At 52.6% G+C, this 21,561-nt stretch overlaps 1 protein-coding gene across 2 annotated transcripts in view; it reads right to left on the reverse strand.

Moving 5' to 3' along the window:
• Positions 1-3,469: 3,469 nt before the first annotated feature.
• ELF4 (E74 like ETS transcription factor 4) overlaps positions 3,470-21,561 on the reverse strand; it is a 40,256-nt gene continuing 22,164 nt past the window's right edge. For both annotated transcript variants that reach the window (XM_012750436.3, XM_012750438.3), the window contains exons 2-9: positions 16,134-16,412; positions 11,354-11,525; positions 10,865-10,957; positions 9,641-9,832; positions 8,731-8,814; positions 8,457-8,649; positions 6,884-7,243; positions 3,470-5,989 (exon numbers count right to left, since the gene is read on the reverse strand). In XM_012750436.3, the coding sequence (XP_012605890.1) occupies positions 5,185-5,989; positions 6,884-7,243; positions 8,457-8,649; positions 8,731-8,814; positions 9,641-9,832; positions 10,865-10,957; positions 11,354-11,525; positions 16,134-16,205 (1,971 nt within the window). In that variant the 5' untranslated portion in view covers positions 16,206-16,412 and the 3' untranslated portion in view covers positions 3,470-5,184. The remainder of the gene's footprint in view (positions 5,990-6,883; positions 7,244-8,456; positions 8,650-8,730; positions 8,815-9,640; positions 9,833-10,864; positions 10,958-11,353; positions 11,526-16,133; positions 16,413-21,561) is intronic.

Raw genomic sequence — 21,561 nt, forward strand, 5'->3', positions numbered from 1 at the left:
GGCTCACGCCTGCGGCCCCGGGGCAGGCGGCGGCTGGTGCGGGAGGCCGGGCGCAGGGTGCGCTCACCTGCCGGTCTGGGAGGCTGGGGGAGGGGGCCGCTGGGGGCGGGGCCAGGGCGCGACTGGCCAATGGGGAGAGCGCATTCACTGGACTGCTAAATTCCCCCTGGAAAGTGAAGGGGGCGGGGGCCGGGGGAAAGTTCGAAGCTCTGGAGCAATGGAGGGCGTTGGTGGGGCCGGAGCCGCTCAGGGACAGTTGGGGGCGCAGCGGCATGGCAGAGGACGGGAAGACGCTGGCCGTGGCAGCCTCTGCCAGGAGCGGTAGGCCCCGCCCTGGCTGCCCCTCCCTCCTTTCCTGGGCTCCGCCGGGCCACCCGCCCGCCATCGCCGGCTCGACAGCGCCACCTGCTGGACGTCGGCCTCCACGTCTAGCGTGCCAGGGCCGAGCCTCTCAGAGGCTGCGATCTCTGGGAGGGGAACGCGCCCTTACCCCAGGTCGGGCGGTTTCGGAGCTATCACTCTTGCTCCGATGTCAGCTGCCTCTTTTAGAGTACGTGGTGGGATCAGAAAGGCCTGTGACTGTCAGAATAACTTCTCTTCCCGCCCCACCCACTAGGGCTGACATTTCCACCACTCAGTCCCACCCAGGGATGAAGAAATAGTGGTGAGGCAGTCCTTGGAAGGAGGCAGCAGCAGCAAAGGGCCAGAGTTCTGGAGTCGCCTGTGGCACCTGGTGAGGGCAAGGCACAGCTGGAAACAGCCCTGGGCTCCCTGTGGACCTTGTCTAGGGGTGGCTATAGACGGAAGCAAAGGAAGTAACTGCCTGCAGTGTTACACGAGGGGGCAAAGGCTGCAATAGCTTCCAAGTATGAATTGTCCTCCCTCTCTTGTCTGCCACAGTAGAGGGCAGAAGCCCTCACAGTTAGAATCAGGACTCATTCATTCTTTAAATAAACATTTATTGAGCACCTACTGTGTGCCAGGCACTGTGCTAGGTGCTGGGAATACATCAGTGACTAACACACAGTCCCTGTCCTTGAGGAGCTCACAGTCTGTGTGTGGGGGGGACATACATAAACACATAATTAAGGAACCACAGTGTGCTATGTGCTACGATAAGAAGTATATACAAAGTGCTGTGGGAGCCCAGAGGAGGGAGTGACACATCAGCTGCCGGTAGATACGGGTCATCTCTTGACTGGTGACTCTATTAAACCATCACAAAGGCAGAGATGTTGTTGCCACATGGCCCTGGCTAAAATGGACCATTCTCCTGAGGCTCTCCTCTAGTCTTCTCCCATAACTACATCAGCACAGGTTAGGTTATGTGATTAGCTAGTTTAACACTTTCAGAAGGAAAGAAACTGGACAGGGAAGTTTCCTTAAGGGCAGAGAATGTTCAAAGTAGTAACAAATCTCAAATGCTAAGGTGGGGTGGGATGGAGTACCATGAGGGTACAGAGCCAGAGAGGGCAGGCCCTGGGCAGTGGAGAACCTGGGGTGAGTGCCTGTGCAGACGGAAGGTCAGGGGTCACCAAACTCCAAGTTGGGTCCCCATATCCCATTTGCTCCATCAGTAACTGTTCCTTGATGATGTCTGCTTCGTACTCTGCCCTGTTCTGTGGGTGATCCAGCTCCCCTGTTCCTTAGGAGGTAACATCCTAACTGGGGAGACTGAATAGGTACAGGCCATTGAAGGTTTAAGTAACAGTTTGTGATTTATTATAATAACCACAGGAGATGTCACAGGCTGTTTATGATCAGTCAGTGGCCTTAAAAAAAGTGGCAATTGCAATGAGTTTAAAATAAAGAACTCACTTAAGGATGGGCTGGTCTGGGGAGGCAGCTTCCATGAATTGAGTGTTGAAGGATGGACACAATTTAGTTGGTACCAGCAGAATAGGAAGGGCATTCTGGTTGAGCAGAGCCAAGTAAAACAAAAGCTCGGAGGTGGGCAACTGTGCACAGAGGCATCTTCCAAGGCCAGAGGAGGGAGCAGGGGGAGTTGTCAGGGGAAGTCAGTCAGGACCTGATGGTGAGGAATCTTGACGGCAGGCCGAGGACTTGGGCCTTTGTCCCAAAGGGGGGCTGATGCTAAACTTAAAATATTTCTGGAACTACTGCCCTGAGCCCTACATGTGTTCCCCGTTCCTCCTCCAAGATCCCTGGCCTGGATTCAGCAACTAAATGGTTAATGCCAGGCCACCTAGAAAGGATTGGAGGTTCAGTGTTTTGAGTATCACCGCTACCTGCAGGCCAGGAGGGGTCACTGAAGGCTTTCTGGCAGAGGAAGGGACAGAATGGGTACCCTGGCAGATGGGAGGGGTTGCCACAGGTCACACTGGGGGCCATTGATGTGTATGTTGGAGGGAGCTTTTGGGTAGTTGGGGCAAGGCTGGGGGTTCGGGGAATGTGGAAGAAAGGCTAGATTTTAGGACATCACAAGTCGCATGCTGGACTTCGGGGACATGGAGGAGAGGGATGGGAGAAGTGAAGGCAGCTGTCAGGTGGCTCTGAAATTTTGAGCTTAGAAGGCCAGGAAAATGGTGGCACCATCAACAGAAATATGTAAGTCATGACAGCCTTTTGTTTGTTTGTTTTTTGGAAAGGTTTTTCTGTGAGTGTGGAAAGAATTTAAAAATCCATTTTTGATAGAGCAGCTATCTTTGAGGGCCTGAGGGGCATCTAGGTGGGAATGTCCGACAGATCATTGGAAATGTGGGCCAGGAGCTTAGGGAAAAAAGTAGGAGCTGGAGCCCTAGATTTAGGACTAGGAATGAGCCCAGAATGGCTGAGACCCATGGGGAACACCCACACTGGATGTGGCAGATGAGAGGCGGCAGTAGCAGCCATAGCACAGACACAGGGCGTCAGGGGAGGCAGGAGAGCCCAGGTGGTGCGGCTCATGGGGGCCAGAACTGTGAAGAAGACATTTGCTTTCATCCTCAGGGCACACATGACCTTCCGATGATGACTTTTTTTGTGTGTGTGTGACAGAGTCTCACTCTGTTGCCCAGGCTCGAGTGAGTGCTGTGGCATCAGCCTGGCTCACAGCAACCTCAAACTCCTGGGCTCAAGTGATCTTCCTGCCTCAGCCTCCCAAGTAGCTGGGACAACAGGCATGTGCCACCATGCCTGGCTAATATTTTCTATATATATTAGTTGGCCAATTAATTTCTTTCTATTTATAGTAGAGACAGGGTCTTGCTCTTGCTCAGGCTGGTTTCCAACTCCTGACCTCGAGCAATCTGCCCACCTAGGCCTCCCAGAGTGCTAGGATTACAGGCATGAGCCACCGCACCCGGCCCCGATGATGACTTTCTATGAAGTTGGGGCAGCAGTGGCAGAAACCAGATTTTAGGCAGAGACAGGGCCACCCCTGACCCATGCAGTGTCTTTGTGCAGTTTTTTTTTTAAAAAAACAAAAAACAAAGCAGTGACCTTTTCTGAAATACTTTCAACCATGAAATTGTCATAATAAACTGATTTTATTAGAAAAAGGCACTTTAATGCCAACTACTGGAAATGTGTAGTAAACGCACCTGCACAACCCCCCCCCCGGGGGGCTGGACAGGGAGGAGAGAGGAGGACAGAGAGGAGCAGCCAGGGGAGGTAGTTAGGTCACGTGGATGGTTTTGTACCAAGGACATAGCACACAGGTCCTGAGGCACTGATTCACATTAACCAAAGCCACCAGATGATACAGTTGTTTCTGAGGCTGACATTTTTTAGCCTTTCCCCCAAACTTGGCAGGAGAGAGGCAAATTAATTCAGAGGGGAGAAGGGAGGGGGATCCAGGCCCTGCGCTGCCAAGGGGTTGACTTTAAGAGAATGGGTTGAGGACCGAGGGAAGCGAGGAGCCACGTAGCGACAGGGGAAATGCCACGGGAACTCATGTCTGCTGGCTCCTGTCTTCTTGGTGCGGAAGGAATCAGGGGTAAGTGTGAAAGTTGGTGATGAGGGGCAACAGGCCACCCGAGAATGTCTGCGGGAGCCATTGTGGGAGCGGCTGGCCGACCTGCGCACTGAGCAGAAGGCAAGCTGAGCGGCAGGGCATACGTGCCCCGCCACACAAGCAGGAATGGAGGTGGCCCGGTCTAGGTTGTGCCGGACAGCTGGAAAACGTCAGGCACGAAAGTAATCAAGAGGGAACCCAGGATTGGAATGTAGGTTGGGGTGCCAGCAAAAGCTGTTTCCGGCATAGGGCTGCTGTTACACAAAACAGCACAATCCCTGGGCACAAACGTCCAATTAATCCAGCCCTGACTGGGGACTCTGTGGCTGGGTCTGACCCTGGGGTTAGGGGGCACTTTGCCCCTGACTAATCCTTCAGCAAAGCACTCTGGGGTGGCCAAGCTTCCAGCCCAGTGGCATGGAGACTGTGGTGGCTAACCAGGCAAACCGGGAACAGTACCTCCGTCTAACCTATGTGGGCTGCTCCCCAGGCTGAGTTCTTTTCCCTTTCCTTGTGATTTTGTCCTACTTGGCCTTCTCGTCCCTTAGGAGCACGTCTTCTCACATGCCCACACGCATGCCCATTGAAGCTCTCCTACCTTGTACCTGTTCCAGCTCTGTGCCATCTCTCCAGATTTGGGGGATCAAACCTGTACCCCATAGTCTCCGAGCAATTGAATGTTGGTGTGTACAAAGGGAACAGGAGAATATTTTCCCTTAAAAAAATCCCCATCCCTGTGGCTGACCCACAGAGAGATATGCACGCCCTTGAAGACCAGACCTCACAGCTACACCCCTGTCCTCCCCAAAGAAACTAAGATACAGACTCACAAGTACACACAAATACATACAGAGATATTCACATATGGGATAGCAAGTAGGGAACGTACGCGTCAAGACCCAGCCAGGTGGAAGGACCTTCTCATGGAGCCCCTGCACCAGCCCTGGCTACAGAGTTCTCCCTGGCTCTGGGGTTTTTCCCTCCATCACCAAGTCAGCCCATTATCCTGCCAAGAGCGTATCCCCTAGTGCTCTTGAAGGCCACAGTCTGATGCCAGGGATGCACAAACTGGACAGTTTGGCCACTGTGAAGCCAGGCAGGGCTGGGGGCCCAGGAGTCAGGTGTATTGACATCCCACTGAAACACAGGGGCAGGCGTGCTACTTAAGTCACTTCGTATAAAAATGAAGCTCATTTTCGCCAGGTGGATGACACTTCTGACCCCTTTGTTTACATGTCATGGGGCTCCATCTTAATGAGGGAAGTGGGATTGAATGGGGAGAAAGGAGCCGGAGTTGGGGATCTGGCCAGCAGGCTCCCAGATGCGGTCACACTAGGCTCAGCCATAAACAGGGACCCTGAGCCTGAGGAGAGCTCAAGTTCAGCCACCGGGGTCAGCCCAACAGTGGGGCGGCTGGGAGGAGAGAAAGTCTGGTTCCCCAGAAGGCTCAGATTGTGGGAACCCCTTGAAACCACCTGGGTTGGAAGTGGCTGAAGATGAGCCTGATCTCTCAGGAGCTCCCTCAGGGTCTCTTCAGGAACCAGCAGCCCCTCCATGGGGGCCCCAGTCACCATGCCCTGCACATATGAGGAAGACCTCAGTGGCCCCTCCTTGACCCCAGGGGCTGCTGTGGTGCCAGAAGTCCTGATGAAGGCAGCAATGACAGTCCCAGGGGCCGGAGAGCTGGGCACTGCTGGTCCAGCCCCTGTGACCGAGGGTGGCGCTGGGTTGGTTGGACGGTTGGCCCCAGCCAGAAGTTGGGGGAGGCCACTGAGGATCAGCGGAGCCCCTGGGGCTGCCACCTGGCTGTCTGGGAAGCTGGCGCTCAGGGGAAAGGAGGCCTGCAAAGCGAAGGTGTCCTTGAAAGTCGAGGCAGGCGGAACACTCTGCAGAACGAGCTGGGTGGAAGCAGTAGTGCTGGCGGGGGCCCCGCTGGTCAGCACCCTGGTCAGCGGGATTGTCTGCAGGGTCAAGGCCGAGCCTGATCCCACAGGGGCCACTCCTAAATGGATGTTGCTGGGCACCGAAGTCGTACTGAGAAGAAACAGAGAACAGAGTTGGTTAGGGCAGGAGATATCCCGCAGCTGGCTAGGAAGGAGGGCATGATTACAACAGAGCTGAAGGTGCTTTGGCCATTTCTTTGTTGTTGTCATAACTTTTATTGAGTACTTAGTATAGTCAGAGATCATTCTGAGTGACTGACATATGGCATTTCGCTCGATCCTCAAAACAGCTCACAGGTTGTATAAGGATAATCTGATTTTGCAGCTTGAGGAAACTGAGGCACAGAGAGGTTGTGTAACTTGCCCCAAGACCATACACCTAGTAAACACTAAAGCAGGGACTCACATCTAGACCTGGTGACCTCAGAGCTCATGTTCTGCACCATTCCACTCTGCTGCCGCCCCTCCTCAGCAGGGCATCTCGGTGACCCATGCCAGCATAGTGAGAGCTACCTAAACATAACGCAGACAAAATCCAACATTTTCAGGGAAAACTGGAGGCCCTTTAGCAGGGACGTGAAGTAGTGAGAGCTGGCTGGGTGGACCTGGAAGTCCTGAGGAAGGCAGAGCAGGCATCCCTGTGACATTCTCTGTTGCCTCTTTTCTGGAGTGAAGGAGGCTTAGGGGGATGGGCCCAGATATGGAGGCCCTGGTGGCTCCTTGGGGAGCCCTCTGGCGTAACAGGAACAGCCCTAGCTGGTGGCAGAAGCCACCTAGGTCAAGTGCTGATTTTGCCATTACTTTGATGGGTGACCTCGGGCAAGTCACCTTTCCTCTCTTGACCAACAAGTGCCCCACTGGCTTCCCAGGGGTTCTGTGAGGATCCCATGAGCCTGGAGACACAGCAGGGCTTGGCAAGAAATTGAAAACCGACCCCGAGCGCGTGGTACTGTGTGAAGACTCGTAATTACTTTGGTGCCCTTACCTCACAGCTTTGGTGAGTTTGGCCTGGCTCTCCGCTGGGGAGACAAGCATGGTGGAGGTAGTGGGGGTCTCCTCGTCTAGAGACAGTCCCAATTCCAGACTCGCAGATGGCTGGAGACCAACGTGCGGGACCTTTGGCTTCTCCCAGGAAGAGCCGCTCTTGACCTGGGGGGCAGCTCTGGACGAGACCCTGGAGCTGGCTCGCCGGGTGGTGCTGGTGGAGGCCTGAGGCGGCGCCGCTGTGGCTTCACTTCTCTCGTCCTCATCTTCAATCACCACCAAGTCCTTGGGCATCTCCTTAAACTGGTACACTAGCCTCTGCCCTTCCACTTTGGCCAGGATGCCTCTTTGGTAGTAATATCTGGGGGACAGAGGGCGTGGAGTTAGACAGAGACTAAGCGGGGTGGCCCTCCATCTCCTTCTCCCCAGCACACCGCCCTCCCGGAGGACCCAGGGACACGAGGAGGGACACAGCCAATGGTTGGGCTTGGAAAGCTTTTACAAAATTCCTGAGAGATTTCCCCCTGAGGACTCAAAGGATCTACAAAAAGGGTTTTCAAACACCACCCTCCAGCCTGCTTTGGGGCAGGGGACAGGGAGTGGCTAGAGGAAGGAACTATGCGTGAGGGGATGGATGGGCAGGCTCAGCGGTCCTCTGGCCTGAGAAACCACCTCTAGGGCAACTCAAGCCCACCCCCCTGGGGCTCCGGCTCGCAGCACATGAAGAAAGCCCTTCTTGGGGAAGGAGACAACTAAGCTGCTCTTCCACTACGACAAATAAAATGGCCAGGTCAGAGATGCAGGAGAGGGGATTTTTTGCCTCTCAGAGGGGGCCTGGGCGAGGGGCACTGCGATAAGCCAATGGGAAAGTTATGAGACCTGTTTTTTTTGTTTTGTTTTTTTTTTTTGAGACAGAGCCTCACTCTGTAGCCTGGGCTAGAGTGCCGTGGAGTCAGCCTAGCTCACAGCAACCTCAAAATCCTGGGCTTGGCCGGGCGCAGTGGCTCACACCTGTAATCCTAGCACTCTGGGAGGCCGAGGCGGGCGGATTGCTCGAGGTCAGGAGTTCGAAACCAACCTGAGCAAGAGCGAGACCCCATCTCTACTAAAAAACAGAAAGAAATTAATTGATCAACTAAAAATATATATACAAAAAATTAGCCAGGCATGGTGGCACATGCCTATAGTCCCAGCTACTCAGCAAGCTGAGGCAGAAAGATTGCTTGAGCCCAGGAGATTGAAGTTGCTGTGAGCTAGGCTGACGCCACGGCACTCACTCTAGCCTGGGCAACAAAGTGAGACTCTGTCTCAAAAAAACAAAACGAAACAAAACTCCTGGGCTCAAGCAATCTTTCTGCCTCAGCCTCCCAAGTAGCTGGGACTACAGGCATGTGCCACCATGCCCGGTTTATTTTTTCTATATATTTTTAGTTGTCCAGCTAATTTCTTTCTATGTTTAGTAGAGACGGGGTCTCACTCTTGCTCAGGCTGGTTTCGAACTCCTGACTCCTGGGACATAGGAAGAGCTCAGTGGCTTCCCCAGGGCAGGGATTCTGTGTCCCAGCAGCTCCTACCTTAGTGCCCGCCCCATCGTCTCGTAGTTCATGTCAGGCTTGTTTTTCTGCTTCCCCCACAGCTTGGACACAGCTTTGGAATCCACCAGCTTGAAGATGCCCTTTTCTCGCTGGGTCCACTTGATGTACTTGGGACAGGTGTTTCTGTCCTGCAGAAGCGCCAGAAGGAACTCCCACAGATAGATGGTGCTGCCTGCAGAGGGGCGGCTGGTGAGGGGCACCCTGGCGGCAGGGAAGGGCCTCCCTTCCCACCTCACCTGCCTCCCAGCCATACCTTTGCCATCCTTTGATTTCTTCCGTATGGGGATGCTGGGATCAGTGACAGGTGAGGTACTTCGGTTGCCCTTGGTCTTCCGGACTGTGAGAAGAAGGTGGGGGAGGAGGATGAGGACCAGCTCCCGAGAGGGAGGGCCCAGGAGCTGGCCACGTTGGGTGTGACAAGACTGACAAGGAGGAGCCAGGTCACCGGGGCTGGAGGCCCCAGGTCACTCTCCACAGCTCTCAGGTATCTGCACCCTCATTTTCAGGCCCCCAAGGTAGCGCCGCAACACGGCTATGATGTGGGGAAACGGAGTGGTTGCAAACGCGTCACATTTATGAGAACAGAATCGGCCTCGCCTCACTTTTGAAATGAAAAGTCAGCCAAAAGGCACCACCGTTGTGCAGGTAAGTGTGGCGCGGAGGTTTTGGTTGCCATGCTAACAAGGCAGTATCAACCAGCCATCACCTGAGTAAATCAATAACACCCGAGCTTGGGAAAGCCCAAAGTCCTCTCTCATATATGGCCTCAGCTTCATAAGCTCCATCGAAGGGAGATAAGCACCTGGCATGACTCGTTTTTTATGGGCAGAGGCCCCAGAGATCCAGGGACTGGCCAAGGGGCCAAGCCTGGTGTCTAAACTCCCAGCCTAGGACTCCCTCCGTTGGGATCGCTGGCATTTCTGACGGGGTTGACGCATACGCTGGGTAGACAGAGGCATTACAAGAAATGTCAGGCTGCAGGCAGGCCAACAGATGAGGCCAGGTTTTATGGAAGGGAGGCCTCCTGGCTACACCAGAGAGCTGGCCTCCTGCTGTGTCCCTGAGCCTTGGCCCACTCAGCCCTCAAGATCTTCCTGACCCCTCCCCCACCCGCACTGCCCACCCCCTGGAGACACACACACACTCACTCTCCCCTCCCTTACTTCTCTTCTTTGATTTCCCAGTCTTCTTGGCACTTTCCTCTCTGGGGACCTTCTCCTCCAGAGAATGCCCCTCCTGGTCACTAGTGTCACCCGCCCTGTTCAGGGCACCGGGCTCAGAGGCAGGAAACAGGTAGTTGGGCAGAGTGACGGCTGGAGCAGGGTCTGAGTCTGGAAGCATTTCGGAGGTACTGACTGCAAGAAGAAAGGCCTGGGGTGGGCGGGGCCCAGTGCAGGGCCAGAGCGGGGTCTCCAGAGCTGGAGAGAATGGTGGGTTCCTGGGGGGGGGCGGGGCTCTTCCCCATGGCCCCAGACACAGGATGCACCTGAAAACGCCTCATGTGTCTCGCACCACGAGGGGAGGAAACATCTGCAGAGCTGTGGGTATGAGTCGGCCCCAATCACAGCTGCCACATTTATAGCCCACTGCTGGGTGTGGGGAAGTTCCAGGCGCCATTCAGAGTAAAGAGCCACCTTGATTTAGTCCTTCGCTCATTTTATAGGGAGTGTTGGAAATCATTTAGTCCAATTCCTCTGCTTTCCTGATGAGGAAACTGAGACAGACTCAGAGATGACAAGTCATGTGCCCAAGGTCTCAGCGAGTCAGTGCCTGGTGTAGGCAGGCACTCAGTCAATATTTGTTGAATCCTGGATGAATATTAGCAAGAGTCTGGACTAGAAATCTCTTAATGTTCAGCTGCAGGGCTTTCTTTCCCCACTATATCACAGCACCCCCCCCCAGGAGAGGGGAGTTGGGGAAACCCTCCTATGGTGTTACAGTATCTGCTGAGAGAGCACTGGGAGGAGCCTGCCTTAGGGACCCTCTGGGGGGTCAGGAGCCAGGTAGGGCCAGCAGGGATCAGGCTGGCCCCTGAGAACAGGGGAGGGATGAAGATGTTCCAAGCCTGACACGTTCCTTAATAAGTCACACCCTGCATTTCTTAGTTTTCCTGGGAGCCAAACAAAAGGGCCCAAAAAAGTCACTCTGGCCAATATTATTCAGCCTTAGAAAGGAAAGAAATTCTGACCCGTGCTACAATACGAACTTTGAGGATATGATGCTGAGTGAAATAAGCAGTCACAAAAAGACAAAAGTCACGTGTGTATCGGTGGGTATGGGGCATATGCCTGTGTGTACATGTGCTTGGGAATCCATTATGCAGATGCAACATTTTAAAATGGAATTTTTTTGTTGCCTTTAGTTAAGGCACTGAGGCTTGAACTTACAGATCTGCTTCTCATCCAGGATGTTGTTGGGAGACTCCACATTGAGCAAGACTTCAGTTGTTGACATGGTGTGTGAGGTGGCCTCATTGTCATCTGGTTCCAAGTTCCACAGAGTGGGGGTGTCGCAGGAGAGAAGAAAAGGAGAAAAGTTCCCTCAGGGTACAGGCAGGGGGACAGCTATAATCAGGGCCAGCCTGAGGATGGTGACAAGCAGAGGAGCCCTGGGACCCTATCCAGAGGTACTAGGGACAGCCGGGAGGGGCCCGGTGCCCCTCCTGCCCTAATTGGTCTCTACTCCTTGTTGTCCCACCCCATCTGGAAAAATCAGGAATCCATTAAGATGGTTCCTCCTCTATTAAGCAACACTGTCTTTTGTTAAGGGCCTTGGCCATTCTGCATGGGGTTACTAGAAGCCACCATGGGCTGCTGTTCCGTGAAGATAGAATCCCTCTCTCCACCATGCTGTCCCTGCCCAGGAAGGGAACAGACCTGCCAGCAAAAAGCTGCCCTCCAGGATCTGATCCTGTGTCATGCACAAGGTCCCGTCCGTTATGATGCCATTGTGAATGTCGTCCAGCTCCAGTCCTGAGCACAGATGCAGTAATTCAGGGTAGGGTACCTGCTCCACGATCACAGCCGGGAACACCGAGGGGTCTTCCAACTATGGAGAAGATAGGGTCTGGTTCAAGGCTCACCCAGGTCTTCTAAGAAGCCCACCCTACCAGAATCTAGCCCTTTGTGCAATTCGTAACTCTTGCGGTCCTCACAGACTGTCCTTTGTATAGGATGGCATTGCTCTGGGTCCAAGCTCATAAGGTGATTCTTCCAGTGGGTTCTTAAATAATAGAGACGGGTTATTTCTGGACCACCTGCACTCAACCAAGGGCAAGCATTTTTAATTGGTTGTGCTTATAGGTTACTCCATGGCCACAGTTAGGGCTCAGACTATGAGAAGGGGCTGAGGACAGTGGGAAAGGATTAGTTAATGGCAAGTGTGAGGGGCTCAATCTGTAGTCAGGTGGGGGACAACGCAGCCAAGAGTCAGGGTTGGGGACCTAGTTTACGGCCAGGGTTAGGGACTCAGACATCTGAGGGCTCAGTCTGTGGCAATGACAGCGGGAATGAAGACAGAACAGGGGCATTATAGAAGTAGAAAGGTCAGGGTCCAGTCACTGCCTGCATGAGGGAGGGGGTTTCAGTTTCTAGCTTATTCAGTGGGCACGCGGGGATACTGCTAGTGTTAGGGAGAGCCTGGGAGGAGGAAGAACAGGTATTGGAGAAAGATAAGGGGACCCATGTCTGGATGTGGTGAGCTTGAGGTACTCTTGGGATATCTAAAATGGAGATGAAAAATATCAGGGAGTGATAAATAAGCATCCAAGAGTTCAAAAGGTGGTCACTCAGTCCCTTGGAGTGGATAATAGGAATGAGAATTCAACCCTAAGAGAACATAAGTGTTCTGAAATTAAGGAAAGCTAAATTAAAAAGGAGTGTGATTGCAACTGTTTTTTGTAAAAAAACAAAACAAAACAAAACAAAACAAAACAAAACTTTATTTAACCCATTTGAGTGCCTATCAAAAAAAACCCAAAAAAACCCTCCGTATATCAGAATGTTAATAATAATTATATTTTGGTTGTGGGATTTTGGGTGATTGTTTTTCTTTTCTTTCTACTTTTCTGTCTTTTCCAATTTTTTTTCCATGGAAATGTCAATTCATTTTTCATCAAAAAAGAATGAGTATTGGCCGGGCGCAGTGGCTCACGCCTGTAATCCTAACACTCTGGGAGGCCGAGGCGGGCTGATTGCTCGAGGTCAGGAGTTCGAAACCAGCCTGAGCAAGAGCGAGACCCCGTCTCTACTATAAATAGAAAGAAATTAATTGGCCAACTAATATATATAGAAAAAATTAGCCAGGCATAGTGGCTCATGCCTGTAGTCCCAGCTACTTGGGAGGCTGAGGCAGCAGGATCGCTTGAGCCCAGGAATTTGAGGTTGCTGTGAGCTAGGCTGATGCCATGGCACTCACTCTAGCCTGGGCAACAAAGCGAGACTCTGTCTCAAAAAAAAAAAAAAAAAAAAGAATGAAAGAATGAGTATTGTCTCGTCTAATGTTCTTGAAGGATCCAAAAGAATAAAAATTGATAAAAGGCCTTTGGGTTTGGCCACTGGACGATCACCCTGGCTAGAGCAGTTTCAGGGCAGTACTGAGGTCCCGGGCCAAGTTACAACAGGTCAGAGAACAGAGGCAAGTAGTTGGGTGTAATGTTTAAGGCCCCAGAGTCTAGAACTGTGCTAACCAAAATAATAGCCACTAGCCACAGGTGGCTATTTAAATTTAAATGTAAATGAAGGCCATCCTAGCACTTTGGGAGGCCAAGGCCCTGGGGTGGAATAGCTCAGGCCTGTAATCCTAGCACTCTGAGAGGCTCCCTGCCGAGAGCTCAGGAGTTTGAGACCAGCCTGAGCAAGAGCGAGATCCTGTCTCTACTAAAAAAATATAAAGAAATTAGCTGGACAACTAAAAAGTGCATATATATATATATATATATATATATATATATATATATATATGAATTAGCCAGGCATGGTGGTGCATGCCTGTAGTCCCAGCTACTCGGGAGGCTGAGGCATAAGGATTGCTTGAGCTCAGGAGTTTGAGGTTGCTGTGAGCTAGGCTGACACCATGGCATTCTAGCCTGGGCAACAAAGCGAGATCCTGTCTCCAAAAATAAATAAATAAATAAAAATGTAAAAAGTAAATGAAAACTTTGGAAAAATTAAAAATTCATTTCTTCAGTTGCGCCAGTCACATTTCACGTGTTCCATAGCCACATGTGACCGGTGGCCCCATACTGAACAGCACAAATATGAATTCCCAGCATTCTAGAAAATTCTATTGAATTGTGCTAATCTAAACTCAGACTACTTAGGTTTGAAACCAAGCTCTGCTACTTCTTAGCAGTATGACCTTGGGCCAGTTACCTACCCTTTCTATGTATCGGTTTCCTGATTTATAAAATTGGGTGATTATTTGATTGACCTCATAGGGTTGTTTAAACAGAACAATACACACAAAGCACTTGGAACAGGGTCTGGCATGGACTAAGTTCCTAAGTTAGTTTTATTTCTTAACCTGGGTGGGTTTCTTAACATGAGTGTTCGTATTATAGTTGTCTATATCTATATGTGATTTATGCACTCTTTTGTATTCATTATACATTTCACAATGAAAATTGTTTCCTAAAAAGAGTGAAAGGGGGGCAAGAAAGTAAAAACAGAGGGTGGAGAAGTGTCCCTCTGCAGGGAAGAAAGGAGCTAAGAAAGTGTTTTTTTTTTTTTTTTTTTTTTTTTTTGAAGGGGGCCAGTAGGGAAGGGAGGGTTTCTTTTAGGGTTGGGAGACCTGAAGATGTTCAAGGTTGAGAAGGAAGATCTGGGAGGTCTGAAAGATACAAGGCAGAGAGGAGGTGACTGATAGTTTGAGATCTTGAAGGAGGCAGGAGAGAACAGATTAAGTACAGAAAAGGGAGTTACCCTTGGAAAGAAGAGGGTACTTCTTTCTCGAAGGCCAGTGGGAAGAAAACAAGAACAGGAGATGTTGTAGATAAAAAGAAGGGAGGGAACTGAGGGCGTCCTTGGCTTTGAGCTCCTCTGTGGATTGGAGGAGAGGCTGTCTGCTGAGCATGGAGGAGTAAGCTGGGAGGTAAGAACATGTTCTGTGAAGAACAACCTCTACGAAGAACAGAAAAAGTTGCTGAGTGGACTAGAAGCAAGAAAAAATGACAAGTAGCATTGAGAACCCAGGTATGGTTAGATTTTTCTTCCCCTCTCCTCGCCTGATGCCTTCCATGAGGATGGACACACCAAAGGTGTTCAGTAACGGGTGCCGTGCCTGTAACCGTAGCACTTTGGGGGAGGGGGGCAAGGTGGGAGGATCACTTGAGGCCAGAAATTTGAGACCAGCCTGGGCAACAAAAACAACAAAATACAAACATAAAAATACAAAAAATAAAATAAAATAAACTAGCTGGACACAGTGGCGCACGCCTGTAGTGCCAGCTACTCAGGAGGCTGAGCCAGTAGGATCGCTTGAGCCCAGGAGTTGGAGGTTGCAGTGAGTTGTGATCATGCCACTGCACTCTAGTCTGGGTGACAGAGTGACTTGACTTGACTTGAAATATAGTTGGCATTGGCAATTTTTGACAGTCTCTATGGAGACTGAATTAAAAAGAAAAAAAAAGATAAAATACAATTGAGCAACTTTAGGTAAAAATGCACTGGACAGAAAGTTCAAGGTGCGTGAAGGCCACTAGGGGGCAGCCTTTGGTAGGCCGCTAGAAATTGGAGTTTTTCATCCTCACAAAGATTTAGGATAGAAAGTGTTGAGTTAGGTTGAGATACCCTTCGAGATAATCCAGATGGATGTCCTCTTGGCAAAGATGGGGAGATGGCAGTCAGGGTAGTGGACAGGACTTGCCCCAGGTGACACTGTGGTCAAACTGGGATGAGAACCCAGGACTCCTGTCTCCTAATCCTCCATTCCTTCCACCATACCTGCCTGCCTCTTCTTTCTCCATTTTATGGAAGGAGGAGAGTAGAAGGTAGCGATGGGTGTGCCAGGACACCATCCAATGGGTAGATCCAAGTGCGGGGAAAATGGACCAGTGCAGGGAAGGTATGGAGCAGTGGGGACCTGCGAAATACCAGAATCTTGTCCTATTTTCCAACTTCCTCCCACCAAAAGACCCCATTTCCAGTTTGTCCTGGGTCCTCAGGTTGAGACCAGAAAGATAGTTATGGAAGGGCCCAGCAACTGGGCTAGAGACATGAGTCTGACAATGCCAGGGCTTGGACTTTGCCCGCCAGTTCCAGCTGGTAGTACTCACTCTTGCTATGTGGTTGACCCAGCAGCTTTCTCTCTGTGACACTTCAGGTGAAGGGAGTGGCTGAAAACACATATGGTGGTCAGTGTACACCTTGTGCCTTCAGTCCACGTTGCTGACTGACTGGCACCTCAGCCGATTGACTTGGCAGCTGCTTGTCTGGCTTGGTGATCACATGTGGGCAAACAGCTCCCTAAATGACCGCCCAGTGGCTACTGAGCAGCCATATGAGTGACCAGCTGGTGTGCAGGCTGGCTACAGTCAGGCCCAGCGCCCTGAGCATATAGATGCTTGGTGGATATCTGCTCCCTGGCTATCTACCTGCCTGCCTGTGCCTATGTGATCCCCCACACTGGCCAACCATGCTTCATCCTCTGGGACCATACCTGGTGGATATCATCCATCCCGTTGCTTGCAAACTCAAAGATCAGGTCACTAGGCTGTAGGGTAATAGCCATGCTGTTTTCCCAGGGCACCAACAGTGGGATTCGCAGGGCCCCCTGGACCTGCGGTGCTTTCTTGATGAGGAGATGTGCTCAGGTACCGTGGAGCCTAGAGCCTACCCCGTGAGCAGCTGTACGATAGGGGTGTAGAGAGCTGGAGGCGGTGGTAGCCTAAGCCAGGCTCAAGGCTGCATGCTGGGCTGGGCCAACCACAGGAGTGACCTAGGGAGAAAGGAGAGATGGGGACAGTGGGTAAGTCACCTTCCTTGAGCTCTGTTGCCAGGACAGCTGGCAAACCAGAGAGACCCTGCTGTGCCAGGGCAGACTGCCAGTAGAGGGACGGCCAAAAGGGAGGACAACGGGTAAAGAAAGGGAAAAGAAGAAAGGAGGCAGGTAAAGAATGAAGGAAAAAGAGCAAGTCAATGGAATGGCCTCCAGTGGGAAGTGGCTGAGCCTTGGTGCCAGTGTGGGTCACCAGCACCTGTACCTCACACTAGTCCCGAAGACATGTGGCCTCCCTTCCCGCCCCCTTCCTCTGCAGAAGCTGCCAGACAGAGGGACTTTGGCTGTCTCCACCCTGAAGACAAATCCCCAGGGCATGGCCACTGGGGAAGTAGGGGCGCCCAGCCCCGGCTGCATGGAGGGGGCAGTAGCATGAGGATCCCTACAACTTCCTCGGCTTGGGGAAGAATTGGGTGTGAGAGTATGAAAATGGGAACTCCTGGGTGTATAGGGTGCTCTTCCCAACTCTGCCTGGCTCCAGTTGAAGTTAAGCTCAGTTTACCTTGGGGGTAGGAAGAAATGCCTCGCTTTGGGCGTTGTGTTGTGTCAGGGCCAGCAGTGGCCTAACTCTGCTCTTAGAGATGGGACTCTCAGATGAAGCTGTATGTCCAGAGAGCCTGGAGACAGAGGGACAGGTGGGCCACATGCCCTGTGTATTCATCAGCACCCCCACCCCCACCAGCCGCCAGAGAGGATGGCCTCTGTGCTCTATGTGGGTTTGTGTGCTTGGTTCAGCTTTGCTTTCAGTTTCAAGACTGAACTGTCACCCTGGGAACTTGCAAGGAGAGCCCCGGCTGGGGGAGGGGCGGGTGGAACCTTCCCCATCCTCCAGGGCCAGCTCAGGCCCCTTTTTCCAGGAAATCTTCTGTGTCTGCTGCAGCCCACACATGCCTCTTATCTCCCTGCCTGCCTCCCGAGCTGGTGGTCTGCACCTCGGTGTTCCCATGGCATCCGGGCCTGCAGTCGTTTCCCCAGCCTAAGCTCCTCAGGACTGTCAGCGCTCTGGCGGCCCATCCGCTGTCAGCGGTGGTCATGGTCATGGTCACAGCCATGCCTGCCTCCCACGACCCTAGCCCGGCTCCCACTTCCTCCTGCCAGCCTGCACTGCGCCTCCGCCCCCAGCACTTGGGCTTCTCCCCTTCCAGGCACCACGTCTCTAGCCCTTCAGGTTCCGTTTTGTGTGTGTTGGTGTGAGTGTAGGCGGGTCTACAAACAGCCTGGTTCAACTGTGAGTACCTGAAGACTAGGGTCCACGCACCACCGTAGGAGTGACACAATCCCACGTCCTTGATGCTCCCTTGGCAGTGCCAGGGTGGCAAAACCTTCTCCCGGCTTTGAAAGAAATGAGGAACTTCAGAGAGGGGTACAGAGGAGGAAAGGGAGGGGGACCACAGTGGTGACCTCCCTGATGACCACTCTGCCCCACAGGAGACACCCAGGCCTCTCCCACTTCCTTTCCGTTAGCCCACAGGGCTGGCCCCACCCTCTCCCCACCCCCACCTGACACCTTTCCACCCACCCCAACAAAAAGTCTGGAGAAGTCGCTTCACTCAACTCAACCTGTCAGGTCTGAGTTGCTCTTCTGGCGAATGAGAGACGGAGCCCTGCTAGGTCCACCCGGCACGACAGCAGGCGGCACCGGGAAGACGTTTCCTAACCCCGGGTCTGCTCCTCCCACCCCCACCCCGCCCCCACCCGACCCTGCCAGTGACCCTTCTCCTGTGGCCTGTGAAGCCTCCCAGGGCCATTTATGCTTGGAAGGTCTGTACCCTCCCAGCCTAAGTGCCCCAAGGCCGGCATTCCGCAGCAGCTCCGCCCTCCCACAGGCGGCTGTCTGCCCCCAGGAAACATTCTCATACTAATCAAATGAAAGGCGATCACTTTCACCTAATCCCACTTTGTCTAAACAAGAAACTCCTGTCTGCCCCCTCCCCCGAAGGTCATTGCTATGGCCCTTCCCTCCAGGTTTGCTCATCTCTTTGGCTTCTCTTCACAGATTACTATTTCATTTTTGCAAGTTTATTGCTAGTGCTTTCTCCTGGGGTAATTCTATGCACCTTCCTTACCTCTCCCCCGTTAGACAGAGGCTTCCTTGAAGGCAGGGACGACTGTGTTGGTTACTGACGAAACCTTAGCACCTTGCACCACACCTGGCATGTAGCAGACTCTCAATTCATATTTGTGGAGTGAATGGATGGATGGATGAACGGACGCGTGGGTGGTATTGGTCAGTCGGCAACTATGAGGTGTGTTTTCTGGGCAATGTGTGTCCATGTCTACACCAGGTGCGGGTGCCACATACTCTTGCATGAGACAGAGAAATGTACGTACTCACTGAGGTAACTTCTGTATATTTTTGCATTGTTATCTGCGCAGGTGTGCCATCTGTGTTCGCTGTAGGTGTGCACGCACCTTGTATGTGTGGGGTGTGCGCATGTGTCCCAAGTATGGCACATGTGCGTGAGAGTCTCTGTGTGTCAAAGGGCTGCCCTGGTCTGGCCGGCAAAGCCACAAGCTCAGTCTTCGGTTCCTCCTCCTCTGGGCTGTCTTGTGAGAGGGACAAACATTAGCTAATGCTGGCTCTAAGAGGCTGTGCTGAAGATTGAGGGGAGGAGGCAGACTTGGGGCAGGGCCAGGGGTTCCGCAGATCCTGTGGGGTTGTGCTTCTCAAGAAAGAGAATGCCTCTACAGAGCTTATGAGTGGTAAAAAAAAAAAAAAAAAAAAAAAAGAAAGAAAGAGAATGCCAGCCCTAGAATAGGTATGTGGCCCATGGTCTTTGGGGTGAGTCCCCCAAGAACAACCTGCTAGGGAGCTGGTGGGGGAGGGGAGGCAGCCACTGCACCGTGTTGATGGAACCCTTGGCCATCAATGTAGAGGAGAGATTTGAAATAAAAGAGACAAATCCAATCGCATTCTTGTGTGTGTGTGTGTGTCCACATGTTGAATGATCTAAGTCCAGGACTTGGTTGGTGCAGGTTCTGTTGGCCCAGGATTGTGAGATATTGTGAGGGCATAGCCAGCATCTGAGGCCGATCCTGGACATCCTCTGCCCTAGCCTGAAGCTAAGGTGAAGGGGTACAGGGAGAGGAAGTAGCTGTCCTACTCTCTTGGCTGCCGGGCTAAGAAATGCCTCCCCCTTGGAACCTTCCAGTCCAGAAAGTTCCCCCCTCCCCCTTCAGATGTTTGAGGATTTGAAAGTGAGAGGTGGGGAGAGGCTCATTTGCATGTTCACTCACTCTCCCCGGCAGAGGAGTGAACCACCCCCTCCCCTTTAAGTCCCTCAAAATAACCTCCCTCTCCCAGGAACCTGAAACCAAAGAAGCCACCACCACAGGAGGCCCGCCCTGCTGGAGGCCGGAGAGGCCCACACCAGGGGCTCCCCTCTCCAGCGAGCCCTTTGGCAGGGACATAGCTTGAGCGGCCTAAAGCCCTGGACTCTGCCTCGCCAGCAAGTGGGGGACAAGGGAGACACACACGGACACTGGGCTCAGGGAATTGAGGCTCCTGGGAGCCCTTAGTAACTGGTGGTGAATTCCCCCCCAGGTGCCCCGTCACTCACTGCTCAGCTCACCGCGGGCTCCCAGGGTGGCAAGAGCTCCACTCCCTTGCTCCCTTCTCAGCACTAAAGGATCCCTGGCTCCCAGGGCCTGTCCTACTTGGGCTGAAAGTGAGGCCTTTGTGAGAGGATATGGGCCCTGGACACCCCGTGTGAGCCTGTGTACCGCAGGAGGGAGCGAGCAGGCGAGGACGCCTACCTCCTGGCCTGCAAATGCACACCTCTGGCTCTCTGTAGTTCTGACTGCATTTCAAAACCAAAGCAAAATAGAAGTGGTTTGAGCTGCTCCCGTGTCACCACAACTGGGCCCCCTCAGACAGACAGACCCTTCCTGGTTCTGTCACTGGAACATATCAAGCAGTGTCCTGCACCCACCCATCTGGGCCTTCCCTACAGGAAACAGCCCTGATGTGAAAGCCACGTCCACAGTCTGCGTGGAGTGGGTTTAAATCTACCCTCGCTCAGTGGAGCCAATGGCTCTCACAGAATTGCTGGTAACACCCGTGGCATTTTCACACATGCCAGGAAACATGGAGGCCAGATGGTCAGCTGGGCCACAAAGCACAATTCTCCTCCAGTTCCTCATCCCCTCCAAGCCAGCTTTCACTCCTGAAATACCTCGTCCTCCATGAGACCTTTCTGGAATTCTCTGGAAAGGAAGTGACAATTTCCTTCATGCCATTTCCCACTCCCTCAACACCCCTCCCCCACGACCACAAACAAAATGGAAACTACCCCAGGAACAGCTGTACCCTCTGCTTAAAAACAGCCCCTCCTCGCCTAACAGTCATCAGGCAGGGAATTGCCTGCTGAACCACATGACCAGTGGCCTGCATTGAAGACACGGAAGGCCGGAGTCAGGGATCCAGTGAATAGTCCTGGACAGAGCAGAATTAATCGGTCCCCAGGACTCAAACCCACAACTTTGGCCCAGTTAGGGCTGGACTCCAATCAGCGAGCTAATCTTCCTCCTTAAGCAAGTGCCCAGAGAACGTCCCTGCCTCATACCCAGCTATTTTGTCAGCTTCTGCTCCTCTATTCCTTTCCTTCTACCGCCCCCTCTATTTGAGATGAAATCAGGAAGAGGGAGGGAAAAAAAATAAAGGTTTTGCAAGCTCTGTTGGTTGGGGTTTCTCTGTGCTTATTTACAAGAAACCTAGTTTCCTTCCTTGCCCTTCTGTCACTGCTTGATTCCAGTGTAGGGCTTGTCCCAATGCTGATGGCACGGTGGCTCCCCACCTTTCCTCTGCTCTCCTCTCACCCCTACCCTCCCGGGCCCTGATCTGTCCCAGAAGAGAGGTGATTAGGACGGCAGGAGGTGGCAGGCCCCAGGTAGAGAGATGCTCCCTCCTCTTTCTCCAGGGGCCCCACAGCGCACCCATGGTGTACCCTGTTGAGGTTGGTGGAGGAGGAGGAGGGACGTGCTCTCCTGGCTGCATCCCAACAAGATGTGTGACCATGGAAAAGTCGGCCATCTTACTGGGCTGTGGTTTCTGTCATCCTTCAAGTGGGTGAGGGTAATCCAGGCTTAG

The sequence above is a fragment of the Microcebus murinus genome, chromosome X (genome assembly GCF_040939455.1).
Source record: "Microcebus murinus isolate Inina chromosome X, M.murinus_Inina_mat1.0, whole genome shotgun sequence".
NCBI lineage: Eukaryota > Metazoa > Chordata > Mammalia > Primates > Cheirogaleidae > Microcebus > Microcebus murinus.